This window comes from Pan troglodytes, chromosome 8 (assembly GCF_028858775.2).
Source record: "Pan troglodytes isolate AG18354 chromosome 8, NHGRI_mPanTro3-v2.0_pri, whole genome shotgun sequence".
Lineage (NCBI taxonomy): Eukaryota > Metazoa > Chordata > Mammalia > Primates > Hominidae > Pan > Pan troglodytes.
In genome coordinates, this window is record NC_072406.2 from 26,179,449 (window position 1) to 26,197,223 (window position 17,775).

The 17,775-nt window shown below is 45.1% G+C and overlaps 2 protein-coding genes across 5 annotated transcripts in view; both read right to left on the minus strand.

The window, feature by feature from the left end:
• On the minus strand, window positions 1–919 carry LOC100610318 (ribosomal biogenesis factor-like). Its single transcript, XM_024346768.3, has one exon. It carries the CDS (start codon window positions 491–493, stop codon window positions 137–139), a length of 357 nt encoding a protein of 118 aa, XP_024202536.1. The 5' UTR covers window positions 494–919; the 3' UTR covers window positions 1–136.
• A 7,850-nt stretch (window positions 920–8,769) lies between these two features.
• SEPHS1 (selenophosphate synthetase 1) overlaps window positions 8,770–17,775 on the minus strand; it is a 31,351-nt gene continuing 22,345 nt past the window's right edge. For 2 of the 4 annotated variants that reach the window (XM_024346120.3, XM_024346121.3), the window contains exons 8-9: window positions 14,464–14,676; window positions 9,084–11,015 (exon numbers count right to left, since the gene is read on the minus strand). In XM_024346120.3, the coding sequence (XP_024201888.1) occupies window positions 10,801–11,015; window positions 14,464–14,676 (428 nt within the window). In that variant the 3' untranslated portion in view covers window positions 9,084–10,800. 4 annotated transcript variants of the gene reach the window in all.

Sequence of the window (17,775 nt, forward strand, 5' to 3'; positions counted from 1 at the left end):
CATACATACATACGTATATATTTTTTCAAAGTTGGTATCACACTGAATACACTGAATAGACTGCATTGCATCTGTTTTTGGTAGAAAACACTTAATTTATTGGTCTTTGTGGAGAATTAGGTGCATCACCAGTGTGTTACAGCTGAGCCATTAGTTTTGTAGCTTCATCAACATTAACTGGTTTGATCTCATGACGCTGCTGAGGAATCAGCTCTTTCTGCAGAAGATCAAGAGAAAGGCCTTTTGAGAAATGTGGAGGTTCCTCTTGTACACTTCCAAAAGCTTTGTTTACTCTGCTGACTTTTTCATCATTCATAATGTGTATCTTCTTAAGATTAGCGGTAATTGGTTTTACTCTGTTTTTAGCCTTAAAGCTTTTTTGGCTAGCTATGCGAAATACGTTCCTGGACTTCTGCCCTCTAAATTTGTTCTTGGCCGTTGTCAGGAATTCAATACTTGCGTGAAGCTTCTTAAACTCCAGGTGACGCCGCATCTTTTTTTCACCTTAGATTACAGCATAGACATTTTACCATGAATACATGGTCTCCAAAAATGTGACTTTTGAGGTAGAATTACAGATAATTTTTTTTTTTTGAAACAGAATCTCAAAAAGAAACATATAAAAAACTGATGGGTGTGGGCTGGGCGCGGTGGCTCACGCCTGTAATCCCAGCACTTTGGGAGGCCGAGGTGGGTGGATCACTTGAAGTCAGGAGATTGAGACCATCCTGGCTAACACGGTGAGACCCCGTCTCTACTAAAAATACAAAAAATCAGCCGGGCGTGGTGGCGAGTGCCTGTAGTCCCAGCTACTCGGGAGGCTGAGGCAGGAGAATGGCGTGAACCCAGGAGGTGGAGCTTGCAGTAAGCCGAGTTTGCGCCACTGCACTCCCCCCGGGTGACAGAGCAAGACTCCGTCTCAAAAAAAAAAAAAAAAAAAACCAAGAAACAAAAAAATTAGCCGGACATATGGCGTGCACCTGTACTCCCAGTTACTCTGGAGGCTGAGGCAGGAGAATGGCTTGAGCCTGGGAGGCAGAGGTTGCAGTGAGCCGAGATTGCATCACTGCACTCCAGCCTGGGTGATAGAGTGAGACCCTGTCTCAAAACAAAACAAACAAACAACAACAACAAAAAAACTGCTGGGTGCGGTGGCTCACACCTGTAATCGCAACACTTTGGGAGGCCAGAGTGGGACGATCACTTGAGCCCAGGATTTCAAGACTAGCCTGGGAAACAAAGTGAGACCCCCATCTCTACAATAATTTTTTTTTAAATTAGCCCAGGCGTGGTGGTGTGCCTGTAGTCATAGCCACTCAGGAAGCTGAGGTGGGAAGATCTCTTGAGCCTGGAAGGTCAAAGCTGCAGTAAGCCATGATCATGCCACTGCACTCCAGCCTGGGTGACAGAATGAGACTGTCTCAATAAAAACACACTTACTTACATACATAAATACATAAATTGGAATCATACTGCATATAGAGTTGTTTTTCAAAACTCATTATTACATTGTGAATATTTCCTTATTTTAAATGCCATAAGACCTGATTTTTTTTTTTTTTTTTTTTGAGACACAGTTTCATTCTGTCACCCAGGTTGGAGGGCAGTGGCACTGTCTGAGCTCACTGCAACCTCTGCCTCTGGGGTTCAAGAGATTCTTGTGCCTCAGCCTCCTGAGTAGCTGGGATTACAGGTGTGCGCCACTACGCCTGGCCAATTTTTTTATTATTAGTAGAGACGGAGTTTTGCCATGTTGGCCAGGCTAGTCTCGAACTCCTGACCTCAGGTGATCCGCCCGCCTCAGCATCCCAAAGTGCTGGTATTACAGGTGTGAGTCACTGTGCCCGGCCTAAGACCTGATTTTTGATGACTTCATAGCATTCTAGCCTGTGGATTTTTCTATATTCATTGAACCAATGTCCTATTACTATATGTAAGTTTATGTTTTCTTTTCCTTTCTTTCTTTTTTGCTTACAATTGTAAATAATTTGATGAATGTGCTGATTTTCAGTGTTGGGTAGTCCCATGGATATTTCCTTAGGATAAATTATTGACATAGAGTTGCTAGTCAAAGGCTATTAAACATTTCAATATTGCCAAACAAGTCTCAAAATGCTGTTATCAATGAGCATTGAGCATTGACAAAACCTGGGCCTTACCCCCTTTTTTTTTTAATTTTTTTGAGATGGAGTTTTGCTCTTGTTGCCCAGGCTGGAGTGCAATGGCACAATATTGGCTCACTGCAACCTCCGCCTCCCGGGTTCAAGCGATTCTCCTGCCTCAGCCTCCTGAGTAGCTGGGATTAGAAAGAAGCATGCATCACCACGCCCTGCTAATTTTGTATTTTTAGTAGAGACGGGGTTTCTCCATGTTGGTCAGACTGCTCTCCAACTCCCGACCTCAGGTGATCCACCCACCTCGGCCTTCCAAAGTGTTAGGATTATAGGTGTGAGCCACCGTGCCTGGCCACCTTACCCTTTTTAAATTCTTGCCAATTAGGTAGGCAAAAAATAAAAAGACTTCGTATTGTTTAAATTTGCCTGTCTAGTAAGATTGAACAAGTTTTGAGCTCTACATTGGTCATTTGTGTATTTGTGAATTGCCTGTCGATTTCTATGTTAGGGTAGGTTAAGCTATGCTGTGGTAATAAGTAAACCCTGAACTGTTAATGCCTCAACCAAATGAAAGTTTACTTGTCAATGATTCTCCAGCAATGACTGAGAGATCCGCAAGTCCATTTTGTGATGCTGTCACCTTAGACCTGCATCCTCTGAGGGTGTCAACGGAAGGCAGTCACAGTATAGGTGGCCCCAACAGATTTCAAGAGACTACAGCAAGGCAGTGCCCAACCCACTGAAAACTGGGACTCAAGTGAAAGGGTAAAATAATGAGACTCTGGAAGCTGGTGACTCAGAGAGAAATACTACAGAGCAGGGGTCCCCAACTCCCATGCCGGGGACCCTTACCAGTCTGTGCCCTGTTAGGAACCGAGCCACACAGGATGGGGTGAGCAAGCATTCCCACCTGACCTCTGCCTCCTGTCAGATCAGCAGTGGCACTGGATTCTCACAGGAGCGGGAACTGTTGTGAACTGCATGTGAGGGATCTAGGTTGTCTGCTCCTTATGAGAATCTAATGCCTGATAATCCATCACTGTCTCCCATCACCCCCAGATGGGATCGTCTAGTGGCAGGAAAACAAGCTCAGGGCTCCCACTGATTCTACATTATCGTGGGTTGCAGTTGTTTCATTACATATTACAATGTAATAATAGTAGAAATAAAGTACAAAATAAATGTAATTTGCTTGAATCATGCTGAAACCTTCCCCGGGCACTGTGCCCCAGTCTGTGGAAAAATTGCTTCCACAAAACCAGTCCCTTGTGCCAAAAAGGTTGGGGACCACTCCTACAGAGGAAGACACTTAGAAGATGAATCATGTACAGAATTTCTCTGCTGTTGTATAATGCAAGTATTTGGGATAGGATGTTCTCTAAAACATTGGTCAGAAACTGCTAGGTTATCCTTGCACTATAGAAAAGTCAATTCCGCCGGGCACGGTGGCTCACGCCTGTAATCCCAGCACTTTGGGAGGCTGAGGCAGGCAGATCACGAGGTCAGGAGTTTGAGACCAGCCTGACCAACATGGTGAAACCCCATCTCAACTAAAAACACGAAAATTAGCTGGGCCTAGTGGCGCGCACCTGTAATCCCAGCTACTCAGGAGACTGAGGTAGGAGAATCACCTGAACCCGGGAGGCAGAGGTTGCAGTGAGCCAAGATTGCACCACTGCACTCCAGCCTCGGCGACAGAGTGAGACTCTGTCTCAGAAAAAAATAAATAAGTAAAAAGAAAAGAAAAGTCAATTCCAGCTGGGTGCGATGACTCATGCCTGTAATCCCATCACTTTGGGAGGCCAAGGTGGGCAGATCACCTGAGGTTGGGAGTTCGAGACCAGCCTGACCAACATGGAGAAACCCCGTCTCTACTAAAAATACAAAATTAGCCGGGTGTGGTGGCACATGCCTGTAATCCCAGCTACTCCAGAAGCTGAGGCAGGAGAATCGCTTGAACCCAGGAGGCGGAGGTTGCAGTGAGCTGAGATCACGCCATTGCACTCTAGCCTGGTCAACAAGAGCGAAACCACATCTCAAAAAAAAAAAGAAAGAAAAAAGAAAAGTCGATTCCAGCTGGGCACAGTGTCTCATGCCTGTAATCCCAGCACTTGAGGAGGCCGAGGGGGGCAAATCACCTGAGGTCAGAAGTTTGAGACCAGCCTGGCTAACATGGTGAAACCCCATCTCTACTAAAAATACAAAAATTAGCGGGGTGTGGTGGCGGGTACCTGTAATCTCACCTACTGGGGAGGCTGAGGCAGGAGAATCTCTTGAACTCTGGAGGTGGAGGTTGCAGTGAGCCGAGATCATGCCACTGCACTTCAGCTTGGGTGACAAGAGCGAGACTCAGTCTCAAAAAAAAAAAAAAAAGGAAAGTCGATTCTGCCACAGCCTGTCTAGTGGCCCATGTTTTCTTTGTGCACAAAGCTTGGTAGCTAGTGGTGAACAGACCTTCCACCCTGCTGGCCCCCGCTTGGTATGGCTGTGTAAGCAATTCTTGTTCACTGATTTTAAAAATACCATGTTTGAGGCAACAGCTTTGCTTCATGGCTGCAAAAATCTCTCCCCTGGTGAAGAAGCTACCCCGTGGGTATACGGCCTTGTGGTGGGGAGAATAGCGGTCCTCCCCAAAGATGTTCACGCCCTAATCCCTGGAATCTGTGGCTGTTACCTTACCTGGCAAAAGGGATTTTCCAAATGTGATTAACGTTAAGGACTTTGATAGGGGGATTACCCTGTATTATCTGGGTGAGCCCACTGCAATCATGAGTCCTGAAAATGGAGAAACGTTTCCTGGCTGTAGTAAGAAAGAGATATGCCAGCCAGGTGCGGTGGCTCATGCCTGTAATCCCGGCACTTTGGGAGGCTGAGTGACCCCCATCACTTGAGGTCAGGAGTTCGAGATCAGCCTGCACAACATGGTGAAACCCCGTCTCTACTAAAAATACAAAAATTAGCCGGGCATGGTGGGAGGTGCCTGTAATCCCAGCTACTTGGGAGGCTGAGGCGGGAGAATGGCTTGAACCTGGGAGGCGGAGCTTGTAGTGAGCGGAGATCACGCCACTGCACTCCAGCCTGGGTGACAGAGCGAGACTCTGCCTAAAAAAAAAAAAAAAAAAAAAAAAGAATTAAGCAACATATAGGACTGGATACTGGGTAATGATCAACATTAACATTTTATAGGCCGTTTTAATTTTTTTTTTTTGAGATGGAGTCTCGCTCTGTTGCCCAGGCTGGAGTGCAGTGGCACGATCTCGACACACTGCAAGCTCCGCCTCCCAGGTTCAAGCCATTCTCCTGCCTCAGCCTCTCCGAGTAGCTGGGATTACAGGCACCCGCCACCATGCCCGGCTAATTTTTTGTATTTTTAGTAGAGACGGGGTTTCACCGTGGTCTCGATCTCCTGATTTTGTGATCTGCTGCCTCGGCCTCCCAGAGTGCTGGGATTACAAGCGTGAGCTACCGCGCCCGGCCTCGTTTTTTTCTTTTCTGTTTTTTTTTTTTTTTTTGAGACAAAGTCTTGCTCTGTCACCCAGGCTGGAGTGCAATGGCACGATCTTGGCTCACTGCAACCTCTGGCTCCCGGGTTCAAGTGATTCTCCTGCCCCAGCCTCCTGAGTAGCTGGGATTATAGGTGCGCACCACCACACCCGGATAATTTTTGTATTTTTAGTACAGACAGGGTTTCACCATGTTGGTAAGGTTGGTCTCGAACTCCTGACCTCGGGATCTGCCAGCCTCGGCTTCCCAAAGTGCTGGGATGACAGGCGTGAGCCACTGTGCCCGGCCAGGCCCTTACAATTTTCTACGGGCCTATGCTTGTTCTAAAAATATAATAGTAGAAAACACACTGGCTTTTCTGCAATCAGATCACTAATAGAGTGAGTTTTCTGTTGTTTTTTTTTTTGAGACGGAGTTTTGCTCTTGTTGCCCAGGCTGGAGTGCAATGGCGCAATCTCAGCTCGGCACAACCTCCGCCTCCCAGGTTCAAGCAATTCTCCTGCCGCAACCTCCCGAGTAGCTGGGATTACAGGCATGCACCACCATGCCTGGCTAATTTTGTATTTTTTTTTTTTTTAGCAGAGATGGGGTTTCTCCATGTTGAGGCTGGTCTCGAACTTCTGACTTCAGGTGATCCGCCCACCTCGGCCCCCCAAAGTGCTGGGATTACAGGCGTGAGCCACCGCACATGGCCTTTTCTGTTTCTATGAAGCTTTGATAGGCTTCATTACATGCAGTTTCTCCTAAGCATAAAACTCCCTCTGAAAGCAACAGGACTTAGAAAGGACAAAAACCATGGAAAGCATCAACTGTGTGTTCAGTGCTGGATGTCATATTTAAGGACTGTGAAACATAGGGAAACTTACAGCACCTTCCTTACCCTGAATTCACAGACAAATCAAAGCATTTGGCATTGGCAGCAGGCTTGGATTCCAGGCAATTCCAGAACCAGTCTAGATGCCTATGGGAGCACCGTCTCACCTACTGCTTTACCGAATGAAAACCTTGTGTAATCCATCCACTCCCATCCTCATTCAAGACACAGAGATTTAAGCATAGATAACAGGATATTCCCAGGCTTCACTTTTAACAGGACATTGGTGATTTTCACTGTGCCCCTTGGCATATGTAATGACTATAATTCATATGCGGATTCTTAATGAGAAAAATTTACAAATTACTGTTCAAAGTAAATTATGTTGTCTATGCAACCACTGCCTAAGCTAGAGGAAAGGGTGGGCTGGGTGTGGAAGTGAGCAACTCAAGGATATATACACACAAATATACACAAAAACACACACACGGACACGACTGGTATCTGAAGCGTCGATGACTACGCTTGCTCTATTACCTAAAAATAAAGTGCAGCACAGTATAGCTATTCTGGTCTCTATACAATTAAAACTAAGATTGAGAACTCAGATATAACTCTTTTAAAGGGAATGCTAAATTCAGACTGAAAATGCCTGGCTCATTCATCTATAAACAGAACAATTTGAAACACATTTATTCATTATAAAGCATGCAGAACTTGGAAGACTATAATCAACTATTTTTAAAGACTGAGCCAAAAAGTACATATTGCTTATACAATATTTCAATTTTTCTTGGACTGAAACACAATAAATACCTCAACACAGCCTGTGCAAATAAGCAGCTTCAATATTCCTTCAGATTATTCCTAGTGCCTGAATGACTGACTCCACCATGATCCAGCTGCCTCAGGTTGTATTCACTAATTCTATGCATTCTAACAGACTGTATTTTTGGATGCAACTATACTATATGATTTACAGAAAACAAATCAGTATACCAAGATAAATACGCTTCAGTGTGAAGTTTTAAAGTGCTACCAGAAAGTCAAATCGACTACTTACTCTCCACTCACTTTTAAAATTTTATTTTTTGTAGAGACGAGGTCTCACTATGTTGCTTAGGCTGGTCTCGAACTCCTGTGCTCAAGTGATCCTCCTGTCTCAGCTTCCCAAAGTGCTAGGATTATAGACATGAGCCACCATGTCTGGCCTGTCCACTGACTTTTAAAATGTTCTGCATAGATTTTGCCAAGAACTCCAATATTCAGTGACAATCATTTGAGTCTTCGTGGAGCTTTCAAAATACAGGTCTTTCTGCTGCCTTGCTGGGCCGTAGCTCAGATGTGGGAAGTGAACAGAATGGTCAAGATTTGGTCGGAATGGTCGGTAAGAGAATGGTCGAGGAAAAAATTCCTGCAAAATATGTTGCAAAAGGCTGGGCATGGTGGCTCACACCTGTGATCCCAGCACTTTGGGAGGCCAAGGCAGGCGGATCGTTTGAGCTCAGTTCGAGACCAACATGGCAAAACCCTGTCTCTACTAAAAATACAAAAATTAGTCAGGCTTGGTGGCATGCGCCTGTAATCCCAGCTACTCGGGAGGCTGAGGCGGGAGAATCACTGGAACCTGGGAGACAGAGGTTGCAGTGAGCTGAGATCGCACCACTGCACTCCAGCCTGGCTGACAGAGTGAGGCTCCGCCTCAAAAAAAAAAAAAAAAAAAAAAAAGTTGCAAAACCAGGTCCTCTTACTTTCCCTGCCTTCCTCTGCAACATTCCTTTTGAGATCAGTTTTTTTTTTTCTATTATACTTTAAGTTTTAGGGTACATGTGCACAACGTGCAGGTTTGTTACATATGTATATATGTGCCATGTTGGTGTGCTGCACCCATGGTTCTGAAACTTTTTTGGCCATAGCCCCATAGGGTCCTTATTTAAGATATTCCCAAAGTCCCACACCCCAGAAATTCTGATTCTGTGAATCTGGAAAATCAGGGGCAGGAATGTTGCCTTCTAACACCCCGGGTGATTCTAACACAGGTGGATCTGGGCCACTATGCAATACTGGTTTTTGTTTGCTTGTTGAGACTTGAGTCTCAAAAGAGCTTGAGTTTGTTTCTTGAGACTGAGTCTCTGTCGCGCAAGCTGGAGTGCAGTGGTGTGATTGCAGGTTGCTCACTGCAACCTCTGTCTCCCTGCTTCAAGCGATTCTCGTGCCTCAGCCTACCCAGTAGCTGGGAATACAGGTGTGCGCCACCAAACCCAGCTAATTTTTGTATTTTTAGTAAAGACAGGATTTCACCATGTTGGCAAGTCTGGTTTTGAACTCTGGACCTCTGGTCATCTGCCCACCTCGGCCTCCCACAGTGCTGATATTACAGGTGTGAGCCACCATGCCCAGCCAACACTGCTTTAAATACAAATTCTTCCTCTTGGGATCATAAGACTTACACGGACCTCTAAGTACCCAACATTTTCTCTTTATAAATATCAATCTTCACAAATATTATTTCCTTAAGTACATACTCCACTTAGCTCCCTCCTCTCAATAGGCCTGCCACTGAGGAAAACACCAGCTCTCATGGCACAGGCTACACTGAAGTTCAGTCATCGTTATTTAAAAAAATAAAAAAAAAAAAGCTCAACAGTAGGTTTATCTTACTCAGAGGTTTCCAACACACTTTATTTTGCAGACCACTGGTTTGTAGCTTTTGAGGACCAACATCTGTATCAATTCCTATAAAATGTCCAATCAATTTCAGTTCCGTAGCAGGCTCTTCCATACTGCACACCATGCTTATGGCTGGAGGTCCAGTTACACATGCATGAAGGCTGCCCGGCCCGCTGGTTCCTGGAGGAGGGCGCGTCCGAGTTAAAGCCTCTTCCAGGAGCTTGAACTTCCCAGGGGTCATTTCCTTTGGCAAGAAGTCAGTTTACATGTGTGGCTTTGGTGCCTGCGAGCAGAAAGCACCAGAAATGGGCAGGATGTGCTGCTTTTTCTCTCATGAAGATGGGCACTTGAGGATCCAGCGCCCTTGTGCTTAATGACAGGAATCCCTCCTCATTGCTTAGTAGGTTAAAATATAAGGAAGCCTCCACTTTACGAAACACAGAGAACACCCTTTTAGATTGCCTATTTATTCTAGAACTACAAAATTTAATTCAAGAAAATATAGGTCCCATGAAAGACTTAAAAGTTTTATAAAACTAAAATCTAGTTTTTCCCGATAAATTGTACTTTAGGCAAAACCCTCCCAACGCTTCTAAAATAATACTAAAAGGGGCATCTGATTATACAAGAGCAATTTAAAAAATTAAATATTTATTTGAATAACAAGTTTAAGTTCGAGCTGCAATGTTGGCAATGCAGGTTTTTAACACAGATCACAAAAAGCGTGCACAAAAAAGTACTGGCGCAAAGGACAAAATAATGCTAAGAATTAGGCCAAATAGCTCCTGATTTTAAGAAAACAAAAGGCCTGAAATCACTATACAAAATATAAAATGTATTAAACACTACCATCCACAGAACAGTCTTTATTATTGATTATATTTAAAAATTATTTGTGTAATTATATATTGAATTGTAAATGAGTATTATACATGAACCTCCATTCGGAAGGCAATTCCTTGTAGCACTATAGAACATCTAATTACATTGCAAAAAGTATCCTTTTTTGTTATCGATAAAACAGTTAATGGTATTACTGTAAATATCAGGAAGGCTACAAAAAAAGAAATAAGATTTCTTTTTTGTCTTCAAAGTGTTTTCCATGCAATGAAGCACTTGCTGTGTTGAACTGAATGCACTACTGGAGAATGTTCTGGGTCCGAGATGCTCTTGAGAGACAAGACTAGGCTTTTCAAATCAAACACTCAAAGGAATCATGCAACCCTCTTATGACTGGGATACCGTCATGTGCCACTTACCAATGCTGTCTCTCCAGAAAACCATTCAAGACGCTTAAAAAAAAAAATCAGACTTATATGATAAATATACATAAAATGAAGACACCAACTGCTATTTGACACGACTACGGGTAATGCCTGTGCTATGTGAAAGCACCTTTAAAAAGAGCCTATGCGGCAAGAGATAAGTGTCTAAAGATTCAAAATGAATCAACAGTATTGGATAACAATATAATTCTCAACTCAGAAGCTGCCTCAAGATTAGGTGCATCTTCAGTTAATGTAACAGGAAAAAAAGGCAATGGATTTTATTTTATTAATTGTATCCACTTACAAACCAACCTAAGGTCACCCCGATGTGTAGACACAATGAGATTTTTGTTGTTTATAGTCTTTAATTGAAGTGATAAGGGAAATAGATCTATTTAAAAACAAAACCAAACAGCTATTTCTGTCTAGATTAAGAGGTGGCCCCGGGTGTGGGATTCACATTTTGAGTGGCCACTTGTGGTGCGACCTCGATGATCCGGGGTTTGTCTATGATTCTGGCTGTGCGGTTGCCCTTCTCTACAATCCCAATAATCCATGCTTGGTGGCCTTCACCATATTTGGGGGACTTTATCTCTGCACAGAACCGAGCTGCTTGCTCACGTGGTAAACAGATCAGAAGGCCGCCTGGCAAAAGAAAACAAGAATGACTGTTAGTGTTGACATGACAGCAGCTTCTCTGCCTCTGCTGCTTCTGCAGAGATCCAACTTCCATCAACAACTTGCTGCCACCTATATGCAAGTAGCTCTTCCCATTCAACTAAGCAGCTTTTTTTTGAGACAGGGTCTCACTCTGTGGCCCAAGCTGGAGTGCACAGCTCACTGCAGCCTCAATGTCCTGGCTCAGGTGACCCTCCCACTTCAGCTTTCCCAGTAGCTGTGATTACAAGTGTGCACCACCACACCTGGCTAATTTTCTGTAGAGACAAGGTTTCACTGTGTTGTCCAGGCTGGTCTAAAACTCCTGGACTCAAGCAATCCACCTGCCTTGGCCTCCCAAAGTGCTGAGATTACAGGAATGAACCAACACTCCCAGCCTAAGAGGCCTGTTCTATGCTGTAATTAAGCAATTGCTAGTAAACTCCTAACACACACACATATACACTCCAACTTTCAACTGTGAAAATGACCTATTCGTGAACCACATAACACTGTGTAGGGGTAAGGTGTTTGGGGCTTCAATAACCCATGTGGTAGCTATTTTTTCCAAGCTACACTGAAACAAATATTGACAAACAAAAGGGAACTTTTGATTCTCTACATTGACTCTCTCATTTTACCGAGAATGCTTTTTTGTATTTTTAGAAAATTTAAGACTCATGAAACAGTGTATGCCCCAAAGTATCTAGGTTCCAGTCATGACTCTGTCATTATATCCAAAAGACAAACACTATAAAATACATCAAAATAAACCTTTGTTGCTCTTTCCAGTAAATAGGCCAGAATTTTTTTTTTTTTTTTTGAGATGGAGTCTCGCTGTCTCCCAGGTTGGAGTGCAGTGGTGTGATCTCGGCTCACTACAAGCTCCACCTCCCGGGTTCACACCATTCTGCTGCCTCAGCCTCCTGAGTAGCTGGGACTACAGGCGCCCGCCACCACGCCCAGCTAATTTTTTGTATTTTTAGTAGAGACGGGGTTTCACCGTGTTAGCCAGGATGGTCTCGATCTCCTGACCTCGTGATCCACCCACCTTGGCCTCCCTCCACGGCACCTGGCCAAAATTTTTTATTTGTCTAAGTAGAAATAAGATGATGAGGAAAAACTGTAGTCTACTTCTACAAAATGTAAAAACCTTGTGGCTGGGCATGGTGGGTCACAAGTGTAATCCCAGCACTTTGGGAGGCCGAGGTGGGTGGATCACCTGAGGTCAGGAGTTAGTTCAAGACCAGCCTGGCCAACATGGTAAAACCTCGTCTCTAAATTAGCTGGGCATGATGGCACAGCCCTGTAATCCCAGCTACTCGGGCTGAGGCAAGAGAATCGCTTGAACCGGGGAGGGGGAGGTTGCAGTGAGCTGAGATCGCGCCATTGCACTCCAGCCTGGGTGACAAGAGGAAAACTCCATCATAAAATTAAAAACTTCCTATTTCTGAGGAAAGAAAACAAATTTAAATGGCTGGTAACATTCGTCAATTCATTCAATTTCCATTCAGTGCCCAATTATGTGGCAGACACTGTCCTGGCCAGAGCCTGAACCAGCAGGGGAAAAAAACCCTGCCCTGTTGGAGCTTACTTCTAGAAAATGGTTTGTTTTTTTAAACGGGAGGCTGAAGGTCCTCTATAAAGGCGGTGAGAGGCCTGGCAGAGTCCTGAAGCCCCCTCGCCACAGCACAGGTCGACGTGACCAGGGCTTTGTGGTCCCAGCACTGTGGTCCCTTGCCCCGGCCTACTACAGAATCTCCCAGGCAGCCTTCACAGATGCTGAGGCCCAGGCCCACCCGAGATGGATCCCACCATTTTTGGGAGGCTGGGGCTAGGCATGTGTATTTTTCTTTTTTTTTTTGAGACAGAGTCTCACTCTGTCGCCCAGGCTGGAGCGCAGTGGGGCGATCTCGGCTCACTGCAACCTGTGCCTCCCGGGTTCAAGCGATTCTCCTGCCTCAGCCTCTGGAGTAGCTGGGATTACAGGGCACACGCCACCACGCCCCGCTAATTTTTGTATTTTTAGTAGAGACAGGGTTTCACCATGTTGGTCAGGCTGGTCTCGAACTCCTGACCTCGACCTCCCAAAGTGCTGGAATTACAGGCGTGAGCCACCAGGCCTGGCCGGCATGTGTATATTTAAAATCCTAAGGTGATTCCACTCTTTTGCGGGTAGAAAACTAGAGTTCTAGAGGAAAGGAAACAGAAAAAGAGAGAAACCGAAAAAAAGGGAAAAACAGGGAGACTTAAAAGATGAAAACAGTAAAGGTAAAGGGAACAAAGGGGGCAAAAGAAAAATGGTACTTCAGGAGGATGCGCCATCTGGCTCCAGCTGGGGCTGCGGGAGTGGGAGCGAGCGATGGCGAGCCTGTAGGCTGTGGGTGGTGGCCTCGGCGGCCGGCAGGCCATGCTGGAGCATCTGCCATGATGAAGAGGACGACGTCTCACAAGTTCCGGACAGATGTGGCCACCAAATTAATGAGGAAACAAAAGGAGCTTAAGCTTAGAAAAATGATAAGGGATATAAAAGCTCCCTAGGAGTCAAACTACTGGGGCGTATGGTGTGAGACCTGCACTGCTGTCTGACGGCTCTCTCTACCTACGCTTGCTCCATCTCCCGTTTATCCTCCATTTATGTTTCCTCTAATAAATTACTGCACATCTAAGAAAAAAGAAAAATGGCACTTTAAAGACATAATATCCTATTGCATTCTTTTTTATTCTATATCATTCTCTTTTCTTTTCTTTTTTTTTTTTTTAAGGCAGAATCTCGCTCTGTCACCCAGGCTGGAGTGCAGTGGCGCAATCTTGGCTCACTGCAACCTCTGTCTCCCAGGTTCAAGCGATTCTCCTGGCTCAGCCTCCCAAGCAGCTGGGATTAAAGGCATGTACCACCACGCCCAGCTACTTTTTTTTGTATTTTTAGTGAAGATGGGGTTTCACCATGTTGGCCAGGCTGGTCTTCAACTCCTGACCTCACTTGATGTGCCTGCCTCAGCCTCCTGAGGTGCCAGTATTACAGGCAAGAGCCACCACACCTGGCCCCTTTTTTCTCTATCATTCTTAAAACAACGTTAGACAATTTTCAAGGAAAAAAATATCACCTGTTCAAAGTAACCTAGGGGTATTACAGTTAATTTCAAATGCGAAGCTTTCGGTAAAAATTGAATGCTACCTTATTTACCCCATCACCATATTCTTGCATCAAAAAGAGCACAGGCCACTCAACTTCAGCAAGGCTGCTGGATCCGCCCAGGATGGCGGGGACCAGACCCACCGGGAGGAGGAAAGGCACCAGCTGCTGCGGAGGCCGAGGTCAGCAGCACGGAACTCGAACAGAGTGGGGGCCCACTCGGGGTGGGGCTGCTGCTTTCTCGCTGAGCCTTCTGTTAGCCTCACTATTTAGTCCTCAGACGCACCCAGCATCCTGTACCTGAAGTCTCCGGGCAGGTCCCATGCATGAGGCCGAACATGTTTCCGCAGGCCTTGCTCACCGCAGCCATCTTGGCCAGCACCGGGAGGTTGTGAATTACAAACGACACCTCGTTCCTCTGCTGCTTGGCCAGGTTCTGTGCATGGCCCAAAATCCCGAAGCCCGTGATGTCAGTGGCGGCGTGGGCATTGAACGTGTGCATGAGTCCTGCAGCTGGGAGAGAGAGGGGGCGACTCTGAGAAAAAACACCTTTCCTCAACTCAAAAATCTTACGTCCACAATTAATCTGCAACTTCCTTACTTGTCAGGGAGATGACGTATCGGAATAATGAAAACGCAATGTAAAATCAACCAAAGACATAGTGAAATTCCAAAAGTTCTTATTTCAGTTTGAGCCACCTGAAAACTATCAGAAGCTTCAATCAATAGTAGTTTTCCAGTAAACTAAAAAAACTATGCAGAGGGATTATGATCTCAGTGGAAGGTAAACCAGCCAAGACCATCCTAAAACCAAAGACTGGCACTTTTTTCCTTTTTTGAGATGGAGTCTCGCTCTGTCATCCAGGCTGGGGTGCAGTCGTGCGATCTCGGCTCACTGCAACCTCTGCCTCCAGGGCTCAAGTGATTCTCCTGCCTCAGCCTCCTGAATAGCTGGGACTACAGGTGCGCACCACCACGCCCAGCTAATTTCTGTATTTTTAGCAGAGACAGGGTTTCACCATATTGGCCAGGCTGATCTTGAACTCCTGACCTCATGATCCGCCCGCCCTGGCCTCCCAAAGTGCTGGGATTACAGATGTGAGCCACCACACCCGGCCAAGACCAGCACTTTTTAAGAAGGCCTTGCTCAGCATCAAGGTACTCCTGCTAAAGGTGAATTGCGTGCAAGTTTATTTTTAAATTTCCTTTTTTTTTTTTTTTTAAAAGACAGAGTCTTGCTCTATTGACCAGGCTGGAGTGCAGTGGCATGATCATAACTCACTGCACTTGGGCTCAGGCAATCGTCCTGCCTCAGCCTCCCAAAGCGCTGGGATTACAAGTGTGAGCCACTGCTCAATAATATTCCATACTACAGATACATTTTGTTTATCCATTCATCCACTCACCTACTATTATTTAATTATCCATTCACCCGACCTATTATTTAATTTTTTAAAAATTTATAGACTTTATTTTTTGGAGCAGTTTTGCGTTTAGAAAGAAATTAAGTAGGAAGTAACAAATCCTCAGTGCTCTACCTGATCCCCTTCCTCTCCGATAACCTCTGGCCACCACTGATCTTTTCTGCATCTCTACAGTTTTGCAGAATGTCATGCAGTTGGAATCCTTCTGTATGGAGCTTTTTCAGACTGGCTTCTTTCACTTAGTAATATGCACTTAAGATTCCTCCACATCTTTTCATGGCTTGATAGCTCATTTCTTTTTACTGCTCAATAATATACCATCATACAGATACACTACATTTTGTTTATCCATTCATCCACTCACCTACTGAAGAAATGAATGGCTGCTTCCAAGTTTTGGCAATTATGAATGCTGCTGCTATGAACATTCGTCTGCAGGCTTTTGTGTGAATGTAAGTTTTCAACTTTTTTGAGTGAATATCAAGGAGCACAATCGCTGCATCATATAATAACATATTTAGTTTCATAAGAAACTGCCAAACTGACTTTTAAAGTGGCTGTGCCAGTTTTCAGTCCTACCAGTAATAAATGAGAGTTCCTTCCTGTTTCTCTACATCCTTGCCAGCAGTTGGTATTATCAGTGTTTTTGGGTTTTTTTTTGAGACAGGGTCTCACTTTGTCACCCAGGCTGGAGTGAGGTGGTGCGATCACAGCTTACTGCAGCCTCGACCTCCTGGGCTCAAGGGATCCTCCCACCTCAGCTTCCCAAGTAGCTGGGACTAAGGCGCAAGCCACCATGCCCAGCTAATTTTTTGTATTTTTTTGGTAGAGATGGGGTTTCACCATGTTGCCCAGGCTATTCTCAGTGTTTTGGATTTTAGCCATTCTAACAGGTATGTGGTGGCATCTCAATCACTGCTTTAATCTACAGTTCCCTATTGACGTACCACACTGAAGGTTTCCTTTTATGCTTATTTGCCATCTGCGTTATCTTCTTTCATGGTGTCTGTCAAGGTCTTTGGGCCATGTTTAAATTGAGTTGTTTTTCATTATTGAGTTTTAAGAGTCCTTTGTATATTGTGGATACCTGACCTTGAACAGGTATGTGTTTGGCAAAATTTTTCTCCCAGTCTGTGGCTTGTCTTTTCATTTCCTTAACAGTGTTTTTCACCGAGCAGAAGTTTTTTATATTAATAAAGCCAAACTTAGCAATTTTTAAATAGATAGTGCTTTTGGTGTTATAAAGTCATCACCAAACCCAAAGCCACCTAAATTTTCTCTGATGTTACCTTCTTCCAGTTTTATATTGTTGTGTTTTATTTAGGTCTACGAATCATCAATATGGTCTGGCTCTGTGTCCCCACCTAAATCTCATCTCGAATTGTAATCCCCACATGTCAAGAGAGGGACCTGGTGGGAGGTGACTGAATCATGAGGGCGGTTTCCCTCGTGCTGTTCTCGTCAGGGTGAATGAATTCTCATGAGATCTGATGGTTTTGTAAGTGGCAGTTTCCCCTGCTCTTCTCTGTCCTGCTGCCTCATGAAGAACCTAGGTGCCTGTTTCCCCTTCACCATCTGCCACGACTGTAAGTTTCCTGAGGCCTCCCCAGCCATGTGAAACTGTGAGTAAATTAAACCTCTTTCCTTTATAAATTACCCAGTCAGCTGGGCATGGTGGCTCACGCCTGCAATTCCAGCACTTTGGGAGGCCAAGGTCAGGAGTTCAAGACCAGCCTGACCAACATGGTGAAACCCCGTCTCTACTAAAAATACCAAAATTAGTGGGGTGTGGTGGCGTGCGCCCTGTAATCCCAGCTACTCCAGAGGCTGAGGCAGGAGAATCGCTTGAACCTGAGAGGCACAGGTTGCAGTGAGCCGAGATCGCCCCACTGCACTCCAGCCTGGGTGACATAGTGAGACTCTGTCTACAAAAAAATAATAATAGGCCGGGCACAGTGGCTCATGCCTGTAATCCCAGCACTTTGGGAGGCCGAGGCGGGCAGATCACGAGGTCAGGAGATCGAGACCATCCTGGCTAACACGGTGAAACCCTGTTATCTACCAAAAATACAAAAAATTAGCAGGGCGCAGTGGCGGGCGCCTATGGTCCCAGCTACTCGGGAGGCTGAGGCAGGAGAATGGCGAGAACCCAGAAGACAGAGCTTGCAGTGAGCCAAGATAGCACCAC

What these genes read in the sequence shown, in the direction of transcription:
- LOC100610318 (XM_024346768.3), bottom strand. Translation starts at nt 493, where the DNA reads ATGCGGCGTCACCTGGAGTTTAAGAAGCTTCACGCAAGTATTGAATTC.